At 37.9% G+C, this 18,926-nt stretch overlaps 1 protein-coding gene across 1 annotated transcript in view; it reads right to left on the bottom strand.

Moving 5' to 3' along the window:
* The window catches only part of FRMD3 (FERM domain containing 3), a 121,368-nt gene that overhangs the window by 36,061 nt on the left and 66,381 nt on the right, over positions 1-18,926 (bottom strand). Inside the window, exons 4-6 of the mRNA XM_071730320.1 lie at positions 11,316-11,394; positions 2,052-2,149; positions 694-817 (exon numbers count right to left, since the gene is read on the bottom strand). Coding sequence (XP_071586421.1) covers positions 694-817; positions 2,052-2,149; positions 11,316-11,394 — 301 coding nt within the window. The remainder of the gene's footprint in view (positions 1-693; positions 818-2,051; positions 2,150-11,315; positions 11,395-18,926) is intronic.

Below are 18,926 nucleotides of genomic sequence, written 5' to 3'. Positions count from 1 at the left end.
AGCCTCCACCACTCCTGTGCCTGTCACTCGCTGAGCATCCTGAGGAGGGTGCAGTTGCACAACGCACTGGTCCTTCTCTCCCGAAACACTACATCCTGGGGACACACTAAACTTTCAAACCGGAAGATTGATTAATGTATTTTTCTTCATTCTCCTTTGTCGCACTATTAAAAGTTTAGGACAGAAGAAGAGCTTCTCGATTGCAGCTCCTTACATCCTCCAAAGAAACTATTCATGTTTCTCTGCAATTCACCACTATGTTAACAACCTACAGATTAAATAACTTAATTGCAGCTTCAATCAGTTCAATATCTATCGAGAATTCTACAATTGCATTACATACCGAAATTTGACAGCAAAAGATAGGAGTGTGACCCCCAAATGAAAGACATTATTCCACTAATCAACCAGAGCAGCATCCATGTGAGACACACACACTAACTAGACCTACATTTCAAACAAAGGCAGTCTAAATAACCAGCACACATGCAGGAATCAGCTGTGATTAATGAAGGTTAACAGGAACCAAAAACCCACTTAACAAAACCACATTTTCAAATACAGCATATTAGGCAGTATCTTTGAAGATCACCTAATATAATTCAAGGAAAAAAACCTCTTAACTTGATATACACTATTTGGAAACAAAGGTATTTCATTGCTCTCTTTGCACTAAACAGCATTCTAAATTACCTTAATTCATTTTTATGCATTTCAGCTATTTTCTTCTCGAGCTTTTGTGACTGCTTGGGAAAAATCTTAAAGTCACTGATGTAATTTTCTGGGTGTTCCTCAGGATCATAATCACCAAGCTCAGCTAAACAGATCCAGAATAAAAAACAAAAAGAGAAACATTAAATTGTACTTTTAGTTAATAAGGAAAAGGCAAGTAAATACAGTGTAATTCAAAACACTTCTATGACCAGTAAGAACTCATCGTCTCAAAGAATGCTGCTTTGAAGAACTGATAACTAACTGAAACAACAAAACCCTTACAACTGCCACTTTAATCAATGAGTTTAAAGTGAAGTTCATGGTTTATTAACACGATTGCAGTAATTAGCAACCCTGGTCTATTTATGTGACAAGAAACATGCTCTGCAAAACAGAGGCACAGGTAAAGCTTCCCCTTGGAGCACCTGTCATTATGGTACCAGGCAGAACAACACACTGCAGATTCTACTCTTCTTCATATCATTTTATCCTCTCTGAAAGAAATTTGTTTAATTCTGTTGTAGCAGAGCAACACAGGCAGAAAAATTATTTAAGGCAGCCCATGGTATTTGATTCCTCTTCTAAATGATGTGTCCCTTTGGTACCCAAACATGGCATTCAGTGTTTCAATTTTCTAATTAAGACTCTGCTAATAAGATGTAGACTCAATCTTGGTTTGGATACACTGCCTTGTAACACATTAAGAGCTTAGTCCATGTTAAGGCAGAATGAAGGGCACTTCCACACATATGAAGTCCCTAATCAGACAGCTAGCTAACAGCTTCTCTGTATGCATACCTGAATTTGGCCCTAAGGAAATTATGGGGAGAAAAAGTGGGAGATAAAAGAGAATTTTTCTCTTTTTTTTTTTATTAAAAAAAAAAAAAAAAAAAAAAAAAAAAAAAAAAAAAAAAGATAAAAGACCTTTCTCCTTGAATTGTCTACAATTTTTGTCAGATATTCCATCATCACATAAGTCTTCTTTATCGTAAAAAAAGGCACTGAATGACCCATCTGTCTGCTTAGTTCCAACAGAACGGGCTACATAAACATCTAGGATTCAGACCAGATTTTGCTTTAACTAGAATGTAACATCAGTGCAATTTTTACTTAAGAACCTGATGGTTTTAAACTTTTTGTAAGTTTCAGTTTGGTTTTATTTAGCCATTAAATGACTCAGCTGCTTTAAATACTGTGTACATTAACACAGAGAAACAGTACAACTAAAAAAAGCACGTAATTTTTGTTATCTATATTCCTGCAAGAGTTTGAGTTTGGTTTTCTACTGAACACAGCTGTGTGTTAAGTATTTTAAAAAGCCTACTGATTGAACTTACCTTGGACAATACAGGCACCCAGGTAAGCAGCATCAGAAAATGAACATAGCAAACGGCCATGAAAAATGTCCCTTTTTATTTGTAGATAGAGGAGGTATCTGAAATACAGTTTTTAAAATCAGGTTAAAGTCTCAATTGGTGTAGACAAAATAGCATGTTGTAGATGTAGATGAAGTTGTGAGGCCCAGTGACATCGCAAGCAGAAGGAACCTGATAGGGGGAATCTTTCCCTCTCCTCTCAGATCGGTTCTTCCCTCAGAAGAACTGGGGAGGTTCTACCTGCCCTCTGGTTCCTGCCAGCATTATTTTTACTGGCAAGAGGAGAGGCTCAGCTATAAGGCCAGAACTTTCTCTTTTGCTCTCTGCTCCAGAGAGGAGCCTCCCCAAGATGGACCAGCTCACAGCCCGGTAATTCATTCTCAGTTCCTTTCCCAGTCACCAAGCTGGTTACAGCTGCACTGTTCAGCAGGCTCTCTTCTCTAGGAAAATAGACCATTTAAGCATGTCCATTTAGCTAGGTAAGACCAAATACCTAAGGGGTGCCACCAGACTCAGTGGCTTCCGCAGACTGCTGCTGACAGTCCTCTCCAAACTTCAGCCTGAGTGTAGCCAATAATAATGTACTTTACAAATAATCACAGAATCATAGAATCAGAGAATCATAGAATTGGCTGGGTTGTAAGGGACCTCAGAGATAATCAAGTGCACCCCTTGAATGTCATGCATATTTTGCTCCCGTTACTTCCTTCTGTGTGTGCCAAGAGTTCCTACTTACCTTAAGCTTACAGTAAGTTCTAGATTCAAGCAAGACTAGCTGAAGGGCAAGAGAAATTTTCCTCCTTTCTTTCTATTTTTTCTAAATGCTATGTATTTACAAGATAGTTATCACTGAGAAAAACTATTTCTTATTTTCAACACATCCCTTCACTGCACCACATGAATCTTGCACTTCAAGGCCTGTGATTTTTTTAATTTTTCGACATTTTTGTGGGATTTTTTCCTGTATTTGATGTCCACGACAGCTCACTAACTTAATTCAATAATTTGGTACTGCTGCAGTACAGGTAGTTCCCAGAGGAGAATTGCATCAGAGTGAACCAAAGGCCTCAGTGAGATACAGTAGAAATTCTTAATCCACAAAAAGAATTTACTCAAAAAGGCTCATTACATGATGCAGATATTACTCATAACCTGGGCAAATGAACAGTCCCTATACTAAAACTTTTGGTAAGTGCTGACAGGATGAAAAATTAGGCTGTGGTTCTCCAGAGTCATTATTAGCTTGAGGCCAAACTGAGTTCACCTTTTGAGAAGTGCCAAAAAAAGCCATCTATAAAAGAGCATCACAAGATTTCACAGATTTTCACAAGATTTTACCTTGTTACCAGAGCTGTAAAGTAAAAAGATCTTAAGTAATACTGCACACTGGTGGTTTCTGAGGTTAAAAGTTACTATAATAAGATGCAAAAGTAAATAGACTTCTGGAAATGTAAATTAACCCACTGCTACATTTGCAGACATGAGGCTGAGATGAGAACTAAGAATCTGGAATCTCAGGACAGTACCAGGTTAAAGTCTCCAGCTACATGACTGGAAGCAGTTACGTTTCTATGAATATGTTGGTATTTAGAAGAAGAAAAATTAGCTTTGCAGGAAGTTCATTCCCATGTAATAGGATTAGGCACCAATCTTCAAAGTCCAAGGAGAATGGAAACAGTCAAGAATTGACTCCAAGCACCTATTCAAGAGTCAAGATACCTCTCTTTCCCTCTGTCTCAAACACTGTGCAATAAATCACAAGTTACATTCCTGAAGTAAGATGGCAGGTAGTCCTCCTCACCCCCAATATACTGTTGTTTTATGAGAGCAAACTTGAAAACACACATACATTAATCCAGTAGAATTTAAAACATTTTTTTAAATACATACAACATACAACTGGAGCATAGGCAGTTCCATATAAACATAAGGAAGAATTTTTTCACTGAGCACTGGAACAGGCTGCAGGGAGGTTGTGGAGTCTCCTTCCCTGGTGACATTCAAAACTCACCTGGATGCATTCCTGTGTGACCTGCTGTAGGTGATCCTCCTATGGCATGGAGGTTGGACTAGATGATCTTTCGAGGTCCCTTCCAACCCCTAACTTTCTATGATTCTGTGATTTTAATCTTAAACAAGATATACATGGTTTTATTTTCCCCAGAAAGAAATTAAACATGAATAAACATAGGTATTGTATTAGTTTATATAGTTGTTATACCTATTTGCAATAAGAATCTACCCAAATTCATCAAAAAATATCTCCTTTAATTGCAGTCCTAGCTTCATTACAATAAAGAAATCATGCTCTTTCAATCTGAACTGTCAATACGTGAATCTATGCCATTTATATTAAGTTAATAAAAATGTTTTATTATCCATTTCCTCCAGCTAGATCACTGGCTCTAGAAGATATTAAGTTAATAAAAATGTTTTATTATCCATTTCCTCCAGCTAGATCACTGGCTCTAGAAGATATTCAAAATAAATTAAAAAAAAAAAAAAAAAATCAGATTTTAGAACTGCAATTTCCACTCTCATTTTTCCACAAATTCAGAATGAAACATTTTTCATTGTCTGTACTTTCTAACAGACCAGGGAATATTATTCCTTTCTGTAATAACTGGATAAGCAAACATAGATACACACTTTTTGCTTATATATTTGTTAACATAAAATAAATATTAATAATCAGAGGATTTATAACCAAAACAGCACATAAGGTATTATTTCAGGGAAAAGAACATTTGTGCCGCAAAGCTGATTTCTTCCCAGTGATCATCCTGGGATGAGAGAGCTGAACACAAGCCATGTATGCCAGCGTCTGTCAGAAACATGGGCCACAGATTTTTTTCACCTGTATTTGCATTAAAATACAGAATCCCTAGCTCTGGCTAGTCTGAGGAAGCTTCCCTGTATGAAAGGGTGTTGGTTGTTGCAATGCTTCATTGGCTGTTTGGAGGGTGTCTCTTAAATCTGTTAAATTATCTCACTGATAATTTTTTTTAATAAAAATATTGAAGTTAATAGTTTTGTGTCTCTAAGGTTCTGCAATAGTAGTTACTGCACACATTTGACCACTGAAATCCTTAATAGTCTCAAACCTCAAATGGTCTGAAACTGTATTTTCTAAGAATTATTCCACTTCTGAGAAAAGAGAAAGAAAAACCAAAACAAAACAACTCTAATATCTCCCGGAGAGAAGGCAACAGTTAAGAGCAAAAAAGAAGGTACAGAGCACAGTTCACAGTGGAAACTCAAGAAATTGTTGGCTGGGACACAAGGAAAGCAGTTGCACTTATAAAAAGGGCAGGGGAATACCCATACAGAGCAGAACCAGAGAGTCTGCATGTGTTTTTTTAGACACCACCCACACAGCTAGCTGTATGGAATCCTGTTCATCTTCAAAGCAAGAAGGGCGATCTGGAACAAGACTAAGACCTTAAAGGAATTCTTTCAAGTGAAGGAGATACACACACTTTGGACTGAAAGCTTATATTGAAAGCCTTGACAAAGGTTGGCTCAACCTGAGACACTTCCTATAATCCTGATAAAGTAATTTATGTTGCAGGTCAGCAAAGAGTGATGAATGTGTACCTGACTCCTAGATTCTGTAGGGTTTATGCCCGTACTCAAAAGCACCTATACTTAACGAAATAACTTGCAAAATCAGATCTGATTTTGCTGCTTCTTGTGTCCTGTATGCTTCAGTGCTTGCACTCTCCAAGTCTATCATTGGAATAACCTCACTTCTATCTATTATCTGTTTGCAATACAGATGACTCAACTCCAGGTTAGCCAAGCGCTTCTTCAAACTGCAGATGAAGGGTCAGCAATATCTATTCTTGTTTTCAACCAGGCTTCATGACCCCCAGAGACCACCTTTCTAACTGCTTAGTAGTCAAATTACTTACTTATTTTAAGATGCTCAATGAGGCAGGAAAGCTTTGACACAGCCAAGCTTTGTGGTTTGTCCACATAGTGTTTTTTTCTTGTGTTAAAGTCTCTCCGCTCCCTTTATTCCAGTAACAAGCATCTCTCCCAGTGGTGCTGCAGCCTTTGCAGCTGACAGACACAGTCACCTTGAGAGATCCAGAATTCTGGATCGTCATCAACCTCCCATTTCTGTTGTCAGAATGATGACTGCCACTTGATCTAGCAATACATGGGATTGCCCTCCTGGTTGCAGAGCTGGCCAGGGCCTGCATAACTAGGTATGGTCTTTGGCTGAGGAAAGAAAAAAGTGTGAAAAATTACCATGCCAGCCAGCTGCTTGACAGAGTAAAAGAAAACCTCTGTCGTTAGACAAGAATTTATTTTACTGATGAATAAAGAGGACAAAGGAGCAGTAACGACAAGTTTTAGACAGTGGGTACATGCCCCAGCACAGCACAGCTCCTCTGAAGGCTTCTACAATTGAACTGCATCTTCTCAGGCCTCCTTCCTTCCTCTCAGAGAACTACAAGAAGACCTCTAAGCATGTAAGGTTGCCTTCTCCCAGAGGCACAGCTCCACCAAAAAAATCCAGAATACTCCTGGATAATTGTTTTCCTTGCCCTGAATACTATCTCCAAGCCTGGCAGTGCTTCTGCACACGTTCTTACTAACAATAAACTCACTTGCCAATTGACATTATGGCCTCAAGAAAAAGAAAAAGAAAAAAGACTTGCAGAGACCTGAAAACATAGTTTCCACTGCATACCACAAGAAAAGCAGCCTCAACTGGCCTCTTCTGGAAATAAAAGCACAAGGCTCTTCCAGCACAAGCCAGTATCAAGTACAGCTGTTTGAGATAGGATCAGTCAAGAATTGCATGCATGCAGCTGCACTGCTCTTCTTTGCACAGGCTAGCTCCCTCAGGGCTTTTGAATTTGTTATGTTTACATACTCCAAGTCCTTGCCACTATGTATGATTTCCAGTTAAAAAATTTTATTGCTTTTCATGAATCAAAGTACTCATTAGTCTGTTTTATGACAGCCTAGTGACTGAAGAACTGCTCCTTGGATTAGGCAATGTGGATTTGAAAAAAGGGCATGATGAAATCTAGTTGAAATAATCCATCTTTGGTTACTGCCACCAGCTATTCACCCATGTCCTCTTCTAAGTCTGTTTTTAATACAATAATCATGGATTACTGCTGATACAGTATTATCTGTAACATTTTAGATCATTCCTTTGGGACCTCAAATGACTTTATATTATCTCATTTTAATTATACATACAGAATAATTTTAATCATAATAGTGAACTCCTGAATAGCTTTTTTTCTGTGTGTGTTTCTGTGCACATAGCTAAAGAAAAACCCTTCTCACCATTAAGTCTATCATAGTCACTGGAAAAACAAAAAGAACGCACTGAAAATATGAAAAAAAAAAAAATAGGAGAAAAAAAAAATTAGCACTAATACTGAAAATGTACATATTCAAGGCCTCTACCCCAATCTTGTGTAGGACCAGACAGAATACAGACTGCAGAGCAAATACTGATTTAACAAGAAACTGAAATTTGTTACAGGGAGATGTAAGGACCTGCTTGTCATGTTGTTATTGCCTAATTAAGAAGTAGTGGCTATCAATCTCATTAGAGATGATCATTCAAGACAGTAAAATCATGTTTTCTGAAACTGAAGTGCTTTGTATTGACTTTAGTTCACCTGTGATAGACAATCAGATCTAGAAAAGCCATGGATGTAGCATGATGATGAGCCTGATGTTCTCCAGATAATACCCAAAAAGCAGAATTTAAAAACTCAGATAGTCACAGCATAGAAAAACATCCCTCTTTTACTAAGGCTGAGCACCTCTCTCCTTAAAATATACAAACCATGCAAAAATCCATTTTCACTATTTGTGTTGCAGTCTGCTAAGTTTCCAGTGTACCAGAAGTAAATGCAGAGGCCAAATCACTTGACCAAAATAAGTTAAATCCTCACCACTTTCTCATCACAATTTTTTAAAAGGCCTTGGGAAAACTGCCTGAGGAGTTTAAGTATTAAAAATTTTAGTCTTTCTCAAGCAGGTTTCAAACATGCACGGCCTCACATGCCCTGCAAAGAAAGCAGTATTTCCAAGAATAAGGACAGATCTTCTAAATCCATGTTGACACAGTAAGGAGATGAGTTAAGGAGGTTAAGCGCAGATGTGCATTAAGAATTGGATTTTGTTGAGAATTCAGGTTTCTCTTGGTCTGTTATTACAGAAACAGAGAGAAGCTCAAGGAAACAGCCCCAATGGCCACTGAACTTGCCTTGTGAATTGCAACCCTAACACCAGCTGACTAGAGAAAAGTAATCAAGGACCCACACAGAACCTCATTCTGCAGAGAGAGGCAAAAATTTTGCCTGAAATCCACAGAATTGCTTACTTAGCAACAATTTATCAAAGTGCCTTAACATACAGAAGCAGGCACTGATTTTATTTCAAAAGCATAGCTTTGGAGGGGACTGTCAAATAGAATGAGGGAAGATGAAAGTAAGTGGCTGAAACGGTATGACGTGATTGGTGATATTCACAGACATCCTTAGTGGGGGAACAAAATGTAGTGACAGGCTAGCACGTGGCTTAGTCCTTTGCCCAAGGCACTCCTGGCCTCTGAACACATGGTATGCAAATATTTTCAGTCTCTTACAAGTTTCTTTTCATATAATATAATAATAAAATTGTCAGAGGGATGACTTCAGCATTTCCTGAAATTTTTTCCACCTGTAAAACCACAGAATAACCCAAGAATTAAAGTCTAGCTCAGCCTGCCAAAGATGGGACAAAAATGAAGCAGTAATAATCTGAGGTGACAAGTCCTCAGTTCTCTTCCTGGGAGCGATGCCTAACTCCTGGACTGTATTTCGATCCATCTTATACTACTTGCATGGAAATCAAACAGTTTATCCCATACACATACACAGCTTCCTGTATTGAATATATGCTAATTTTTTAACATCAGATATTGCAATGAAAAAGCAAGAAAAAACAGCTATTTCTAACATCAGTATGTCTCCTTACTGTCTCCACAGTACTTCATGAGAGAGTTATTCCTATAAAGCTTTTAAAGAGACAGTGACTACAGTAATCTACATGGAAGATTTAGACAGTGTTAACTAATATTCTGGACTAAAGAGAAGCATGGCAATGTGACAGGATGAATCTTAATTTCATATCTAAATGGGAACTACAGATACCCCTCAGATTTCTACCCAGTTGAAGAAGCAAAAGAGAAGCTCTGTGACATGCATAGACACGGAGAGCAGCTGAAATGCAAAGCACTATTGCTTTGACTCAGCTGACTGTATATGTAGCTATGAAGTACAGATGGCTTTTAAGTCAAAAGGAGCACAGTATCAATAATTTATATTCAGATCATCTTAAGCCCACACTGTAACAAAAATGATTGTCCAGTAAGCAGAGCAGAGCTAAATAAAATAAAATAACACAAAATAACATAGCATAGCATAACATAAAATATAAAATTTACCAAAAAACCAAATAACTCTCAAGGTTTCATGACTGTTCTCTGCTAAATACTAATGGATCATTTTCTTCTTGAATTTCACCCACCATTGCAATTCAAGAAAAAAAAAACAACTCAACACAATTTAGAACAGTACCTTGAATATAGCCTCCAGTTCAGACAATGAAGCAAATTCTCAGAGGCAAGTTACGTGATTACATTTCACTTGCTCAGTTCAGGAGCATTTCCTATAATTCATTATTGTGTAAGAAACCTGGGCTGAGACAAAGCAAAGCTTCCCAAATAATAACACTGGGAAACTATAAAGCTGATCAGATAAGTAAAGGTGTTATATGCACTAGGTGGACATACAAAAAGATAAAATATTTCTCATTTTTAAGGTATTAATAACATTAGTTTTAACAAAATACCATAAAACACTTCTCATACAGCAAGTTAGTTTTAAAAATTAATTTGAAAAGTTCCAGCAAAGCCTAAAAACATACTGACAACAGAATACACTTCACTGAGCTAAGTCTACGCACTTTTCAGTTCAATAAAACTTCTGGGCAGTTAAGCAAAACAAACAGAAAAAAAGTCATTTATATTAAAGCTCTTGAATAAGGAAAATCTATAGGAAGTTCATACTCTGGCTTACAAGAAGTAAAATGTTCATCCAACAACAAACAATGCAAATACCTTGCCTTTCTTGTTTACATACGGCTTTGAAATTTCACCCAAGATAAACAGCAAACATGAACAGCATCTTCCAGCTACTCTATACAAGCTATAAACGTAACATTTAGCAGAATGGTGAGCTGTTCCTGAAACTTTCAGTATGAGACGAGGCAGAACGGGATCACTCCCCATTCTTGGACTGACTTGTGAGCATAAGAATTTGCAGGGCTTGGGGAAACTATCAGTGAAGAACTCAAGGCAACAAGTTCCTAAGGTGCTCCATGCTTCTGCAACATGCAGCCATTAGTAAGCTATGTGACCTGCTGACTAATAATGTGGTAAAGTGCACATACAGTTCTGCACAGCCGGTGCAAAGGTCAGAAGAACTGTCACTTTCCTACATGTGTCCCCCCATTCCCCCCCTAGCACATTTCTTGAAAACAGCCAGTGCAATAGAATATTCACAATGGCTATCAGCAAGGACAAAACTCCTATTCCATAAGTATGACTGATCTATTGCAGAGGTGTATTTTCACAGCAAAGGCTGGAAAATGTCACTGTAAGCAATAAGACTTCTTAACGTACAGCACAGTCGTATGTTAAAAATAAGGTCAATCAGTACTTAAAAATAATATCTGCTTTGTGCTCCTAAAGACACATACTAGAGAAAATTCAGTAAGGCTATTTATATTGCTGCTGAAAAAGTTACAGCCACCACTAAATTAAGCTTCACAGCTTATTTCACACACAAAATAGAAAAAACTAAGCCTCAAAAGGAATTTACTCAAAACCACAATCCTTGCCAAGGGAAGAGTCAGAATAATCCTTGCCCAGTCATCGACCATTGCCTCTCCTTCTGAAAATTTTTCAACAGCATCACTACTTCTCTGTATGTTATAGGAAAGTCCCATTAAATGACTTTTAAAAATCCCTATGTACCCAACAAATTGTAAAAAGTTAACAGTAATGCAAATGCCTGCCTACTCTAGTACTTTAGCATAAACAGTGAGACCTTACCCTATGCAAAAAACTGTCTTATTTTAACCTTGTTAACAATGTACATTAAATGTGTTAACAATGTACATTAAACACACAGACAATACCTGGTGAGCTCTTCTTTTATCTTCAAGGGTTCATGTGGGTAGAATTTCACTCTAAAGCACATGGTATATGGTGGGTGAGCTGAAAGATTTAAAAAAATCCATTAGAACAGAAGTAAACACACATTGCCCCAGCCACTCTGAGATAGTGGCCTCCAAGAGTCTTAAAAAATGGCATATGTGATGGTTAGCTCTGAAGCATAAGGTAGGAATTCAAATAAAACCAATAAATATTATATATCTAAATATATATAAATATTATAATATACATGCAAAAATAATAGTATGTACAAAAACGGAGGGCAAAGCCTGTGCAGCTAAATTATGCAAACCAATTAGTAAGTGGTTATTTGTCTCACAAGACTTATTGCTTGACCCAAGAAGTACAAAACGCATTTGAGAAGGGGTGGTGTTTTTTCTGCAAATGATAAAGCGGAGGTACTTGTCACAGTGGGATAAAAAGATGTTTCATGTATTTGTTATTCTTGTAGCCTAGGCTACAAAATGGAAGAAATTGTAAAATAAACGAGCTTAATGAAGTAGAACTGTTTCTGTTTCCAGTATTTAATAAACCTCCTACCTACTTTGGAGGTATGGCAAACAGGATAGGGGAGAAGGGGAGAGGAGCAGACTAGAGAGGTGGAAGGAAGTCACAGTAACCAATTCTGAAATCAGTGTCTCTCAGTTCAACATCAATGAACACAGCTTTATGTCCCACTATTGTACCTCTTGTAGCACTCAAGATATTAACTAATCATAGGCCAGTGATATTCCAGTGATTGCAGGAGAGACAGAAAGCAAATCAAAGTCTATTATTCTAATCAGAGGCATCTTGTGATAATCACATTAGGATAAAAGATGTGTGAAAACCATGTAGAAGGCTTAAAAATGCAGGTAGGCAGAGCCCTCATATCTACCTGTAGTGAGGAAATGCTCATGTTTTAAATTATAGTTCAAAGAGAGAAGGAAAGCACCGCATCATCACCAGGTAAATGGTGTGGGAGAAAGAACCACCTATATTACACAGGCCACAGTAACTGGCAAATCACAACATTTATAAACCCCTAGAATCATAGAATGGTTTGGGTTGAATGGGACCTTAAAAATCATCCAGTTCAAAGCCCCCAGCATGGGCAGGGACAGACCAGGTTGCTCTCAACCCACTAGACCTGGTTGCTTAAAGCCCCATCCAACCTGATCTCCAATATTTCCAAACAGGGAGCATCCACAGCCTCCCTGGGCAACCTGTGCTTGTGTCTCACCACCCGCACAGTAAAGAATTTCTTCCTACTATCTAATCTAAATCTATCCTGTCAGTTTAAAGGCATTCTTCCCTGATTCTATCACTGTATAGTACTGACCAGTGCCAACCCTTGAGCAACAACACTATGTCTATTTAGACATTGAGCCATTGACCACAAGTCTTTGAGTGCAACCATCCAATTCCTTATTCACTGACTGGTCCATCCACTGGACCCATATCTTTCCAATTTAGACACTAGTATGTTGTGGACAGTGTCAAATACTTTGTGCAAATCCAGACAGATTATGTCAGTTGCTCTCCCCTTATCCACTGATGCTGTGACCAAAATCACCAAAATTTTTCAGGCATGGTTTGCCCTTGATGAAGCCATGCTTCTTGCCACCAACCACCTCCACCTTTTCCATGGGCCTTAGCAGAGTCTTCAGTAGGACCTGCTCTATGATCTTGCTGGGCACAAAGGTCAGGCTGACTGGCCTGTAGTTCCCTGAGGTCTTTTTTTCCCTTTTTGAAAATGGAGGTTATGTTTCCCCTTTTTCAGTCAGTGGGAACTTCACCAGACTGCCACAAATCTTAAAATGTGATGGGAAGGGCCTTTGCAACTTCATCTGCCAGTTCCCTCAGGAGATGTGGATGGATCTCGTCAGGTTCCATGGACTTGTGCACTTCTTTAGGTAGTCTCAAACCTGCTCTTCTACAATGGGGGATCTTCCTTCTCCAAGTCCTTGCCTTTGTCTTTTGCAAACTGTGTGGCCAGAGGCCTTTCTGTTGAATACTGAAACAACAAAGTTATTGCATACCTCAATCTTCTCCATATCTTGTGCAAACAGGTCTCCTGTTCCATTCTGCAGAGGCCCCACATTTTCCCTAGTCTTTCTTTCATCAGTGACATACCTGTAGAAATGTTTCTTGTTACCCTTGATGTCCCTAGCCAGATTTAATTCTATCTGTGCTTTAGCTTTGCTAACCTGACCCCTGGCTGCTTGGACAGTTTCTTTGTACTCCTCTCAGGCTACCTGTCCTTACTTCCATTCTCTGTAGACTTTCTTTTTATAATTTAAGTGTGTAGAGGAGCTCCTTGTTCATCCAAGGAGTCCTTCTGGCATTCTTGCCTGCCTTCCTCTTTGTTGGGATGCATTGCTCCTGGGCTTGGAGGAGGTGATCCTTGAATATTGACCACCTTTCTTGGGCTCCTCTCCCTCCAGGGCTTTCACCCAAGCAACTCTCAGCTACCTCTAGAAGGCCTCATCAGCCTCATCCTGATCAGGTTGCCTGTAGACAGCCACAACAGTGTCTCCAGTATTAGACTGCCTCTTAATTCTTACCACAAACTATCAACCCATCCATTTCAGGGCAGAGTCTGATAAATTTTAGTTGTTCTCTCACGTAAAAAGATACAATACTCTTGAATTCGTTATATTCTTGGAGCTACTTTTACTGCAATATTTACCTGAAGGCTGCAGTATCCCAGAAATGTATCTCAAGTTATGACAGAGCTCCATGTGATGTACAAAAGCAACAGAAAATAAACATTTATTACATCTTTTATTATCATTTGAAGGGTTCAACTGCTTATTTCACTTCCAAGACCTCAGGTTGCACTTCTTTTTAAAAAGTGTGGTCAGCCTCAACAATAACTGCAAATTTCCCATTTCGTTTTACTTGTTATGACTCATTTACTTTACTCATTTAATCTTGATCTGCAATTCGAAACATCACAAAGAACAGGATTCCTTCCATGCAGTTCATCTCTGGAAATAAGAAGGCATCCTGCAGTTAAAGAAGGAAACAGAATCTTCATTTTCTGTTCTTCTTTTCCAGTTAGAAAACCAGTCACAAACAAAGGGAAAGGAGGGAACACCAAGAGCTATCAGCTTTCCATCTTAATTTTAAAATGGATCATAAGATTAAGTTTCCTGCAAAAATACATCCAATGATAAATAAACATTTAGTAAGACCTTTGTCTGACAGATTTTACAGCACAGGAGAAACACATAAGAACCTCATATACTCCCATTCATTATACTCTTGAAGTGGAAAGGCAGATGGGCTGTCAGCTGTATCAGCCCAAGAGGAAAAATTGTCAGGCCAGACAATTTCTTAATTCCTTGAGAGCAAATTACTCTCTATCACTTATTCACACACCTAAGTGGAAACATAAACAACAAACCTTGCCAAAACAAGTATCCAATCTGTGGAATAACATTTCTTCAACACAAAACTAGTGTGAATATAATTGGTAACAGAACAGGTATCAACCTTTTCCTTTAGAGTGGTCCTTTATCTGTCAGATAAGGAGCAGCTGGTAGAGTGAAGTGCCCAAGACTGTTAGAATTTTCTACTACCAAAGCCTTTGCTCTCTCACCACCTCACCAAAAAAGAGCGGCAATTACAGTAATTCCAAAGGACTCCAGTGTGGAGAATAGTGCTGACTGCAAACCCCATTGCAACAGGGCTATTGGTTTTGCCAGCTTATGTGCTAACAGCAAGAGATGAAAGCAAAACATCAAAAATAAGCCATTTGAATTATATCCAATGCTGCAACCAGTTCCTTCATGAAGGAACTACATAGACATGGTGAAAAGTTTATGGGCAACTGATTGTATATTTTTGAGGTTCGGTTCGGCTGTACTTAACTAGGACAAACTATCTTATGTGCACGAAACAGTAAGGATCTCCTAGCTAAAAACCAAACCTGTAACAGGCTGTTCAGAACAAAGAGGGATATGAGAGCTGCACCTCTCAGCACAGACACCAGTGTGTAAGGAACTGAGCCTCATGTGCATATATTTTTCAGCACATCGTTTGTGTTCTGTTTAGATGAAGAGATTATAGGGACTGATAAGCCTAAGAAAAATTGTACGTTCATATTACCATTGCCTTCATATGAAACAATCTGAAACCAGAAAAAAATCTAGGAGAAAAACTTCTAAAACCCGGTGAAAAACTTCACTGAAGTCTTATACGTGTGGACAGAGGATTCTCAGCTGCCACTTTTGGAAAGGTTCCCTGTTTGTTTTTAACAACTTGCTTTTCATACAGCACAAATACTAACTTCTGTAATGAACTGTACTAGTAGTGTTGGTTTTTTGGTTAAACATGGAGTACAGATAGATACTGAAAGCCAAAAGCAATTTTTTAAATTATTTTCATAGCCCTGAGAATGTAACATTGCAGAAAACTTCTGGATTATTCCTTGATGTTACAAGTAAAACATTGTTCCTAAACAGTCTCCCTATGATGCTGCATAAGGGAACCCTAAGACATCTGCTGTTGTTTCTATATACCAAATAAATCAGCTGTTTGTCCATGCTACTTGTTTAAGAAAGACAGAAGACAGAAGACTACTCAGTGTTTTTATTTTATGCATAAGAGATAGATCATAAATCTCAAATTGTGGAGTCTTACTCATTGCACTCAATTGGTTATGGGACAACCCAGGCCAAGGTGGATTTCCATCATCTTTAACACTAACACACTTTAGAGTGCATTATTAAAACTTCACAAGGATCACAGGTAAAGAGTATAAAGCATCCAGATTAATGCCTGAAGAATAAAGGAAAACTTTTTTTTTCACTGCCCATGTATTTATGATCTGCTTGATTAAACTATTTCAGATTTGTGCTGAGACAAGAAAACTGATGAAAAGTTTGTTGAGATTTAAGAATCTTTAGGTTTTGGATAACCCATTTATGCATCTGGATCCTTGTTTCCCCTGGTTCATGCCATCTCCTTTCAAATTTTATAAAAGTATCAGAGATTAAGGAAATTACATTAACAAATTCCAATGGCCTGACATAGGAGCCTTTTTTCCGTAATTCTCTCAGACCACCTGAGGTGCCAGGCAGCAAGAAAAACATGTAAATCTTGAACTCCTGCACATCAGAGCTACAAAAACTATTCTGTTCCACTGCCATTGAGAGCAAAACCCATATAGCTGGATATTTCCCACTGAGCAGTTTACAGGATAGCTGCATACATATTGTATAGAATGACCCTTAAAAAGAGAGAGGAAATGTTCATGAGAAAACTCTGTACTTAAATGTTAGTGCTGATAAGACCAGAAAGTTTTGTATCAAGATATTCCTGTATAGAAAATAAGTTTTAAAATGTAGAAAGGCCAAATGGAGAGCAACTTTGCTGTGCGCATGAAGGAAAGAATAATAGTGTACAGAAAGACATTCAAAAGAATTAAAAACTTCTTTTAAAAAGTCTTTATCTAGAACCACAAAGACGCAGCTCTCTTAGTCAACCTTCCAGAGATTTTTTCAGCACAGTACTGGAAACACAGCACTCACAGCTATAGATCACTTGCCACCAACTGGCTTCAACTAGTCCACACAGGGCTGGCAGTGGTTCAGGCATTTCTCAGAGACTAAAATTTCTCTCAGGAAAATTAGTAGTAAAAACAGCTGAGGCACAGATTTAGACTTTACACAAAATGTTATGGCATGAACATTTCAGTGATGATGGAAAATGCAAAGGTCCACTCTGAGACCAAAAAAAGTACTATGCCTTTATTCTTTCTGTGTTGCTCCAGGACACATGTAAACATGGCTTCACATAAGCAAGACAAAATATATTTTGTAAGACTACTTCTAGCATATCACTGTATTATTAAACATGAACATAAAGCAATTTTTGCCAAAGCTAAAGAAATTAAAATGGTAGCACAGCACACAAGAACCTGTGCAGTCTTCGGAGCTTCAAACATGCAACATTCTGTCCCACTGACAGAAACATTTGGCTGCCAAATTGTGACTTCTGTACAACCTGACTATAGAGAGGGGTAATGCTTGAACGATTCATGTACCACTGAAGCCCACGTAATCCAGCACCTACTGAAATTTGTATTAGAGCACTACTCCCAGTCATTCATTTTCTGCTCTATTTGTCTCATACTGAGCTGCATAAATAAATACACTGAAAAACTTCTTACTGTGCTGCGGAGAAAAGTTCCTTACAAACAGTAGGTGAGATCAGCCTGCAGCATTTGTCAAATTTTGCTGCATATGTGTAAGTCTGTAATCATATGTAAATCTGAGCACTCAAGTGGACTGAGATAATTTTGAATCATTACTAAAACCTCTTGCATCAGAGAAGATGAAATTCCACTCTTAAAAAACAGATTATTTCACATCTACATGGATTCTATGCATGCATATAAAATATATGTATTCTTCTTTTGTTTTCTTGAAAGGTTACTGTAGCACCTGAAGTCCTGCATCTGTGGCAAAAGATAAAGTTACACTAATATTAAACTGCAGTTGCTCATGAAAAGCCAGTCACACTGTTAATCCTATTTCTGTGTCCTAAATCTAAGGATCATAAAACCCCACATTTGTTAGCATCTCATTCTTTTTCACTGTTGCCTAGACCTTTTCACCATGAAAAATAACCTCATATACTAGATACATTTATTTTCCTTTTTTTAATGCATTTATTTTTCAGTCTTCAAAGTTTTGAATAGTATTCTAACCCAAAAGCCAAACAAGTCCTTTGTTGAGACCATCACATTACTAGATGCACAGAATTTATGGAGTCCCATCAATCACATCTAGGAAACATTCATAGGCAGATAAGAGTTTTTTTAATCAATTGAAACACCCTCGGTGCATCTGTTGGCAGACTTCCTGAAAATGTTTCTATGCAAAGTGGGAAAAGAAGCATGAGCCCTTGCACTTTCTTAGGTGAAAGCAGCAATATAAATACAGGTTTGTGGATATTTCAAGGAAACTCTGTTGTGATAACACACTGGAAGGAAGAAAGAGAGAAAAATATTTTGTCATTATTACAGTACCTTTCTTCCTTCACTAGCACTGTGGTGAAACACAATTTATTTTTAACTTGAGATTCCTGAGATTATTTTTTACCAGATAAAACTCTAGCTATCCAAACACTAGATATGAACAGTTCCAACTGAATATGCTAGGCATATATGTGCATGCTTACAGACACACGTATGAACGTGTTACAATATACACCACTGCTGCACTAATGGATGAATTTCTTGATATATTCCATGTAGTCTAGCCAACACCCAAGATTATCTGGTTTTATATATTAGACCATCTCTCAAGCCTCATCACATTTTAAAACAAATACATTCTCTGCCATACAAAAAAACCACCTTGGAGTTACACTTAAAACAGAAAACAACAGAATACAAAGGGTATGTGACTAAAATCTTTCTTTGTTTCATAAACTAAGTAGGTAGACAGACAACATTTTTTATTTAACAAGACACAATTCCCAATGACCTAAATCAAGTCTCAGAACTGCCAAACACCCTCTTCTACTGCTCGATGTGAACATTTGAGTATCAAAGTAGCTACATTTCCTGAAGAAGACTT

The sequence above is a fragment of the Heliangelus exortis genome, chromosome Z (genome assembly GCF_036169615.1).
Source record: "Heliangelus exortis chromosome Z, bHelExo1.hap1, whole genome shotgun sequence".
NCBI lineage: Eukaryota > Metazoa > Chordata > Aves > Apodiformes > Trochilidae > Heliangelus > Heliangelus exortis.
This window is presented reverse-complemented; position numbering and strand designations above follow the sequence as displayed.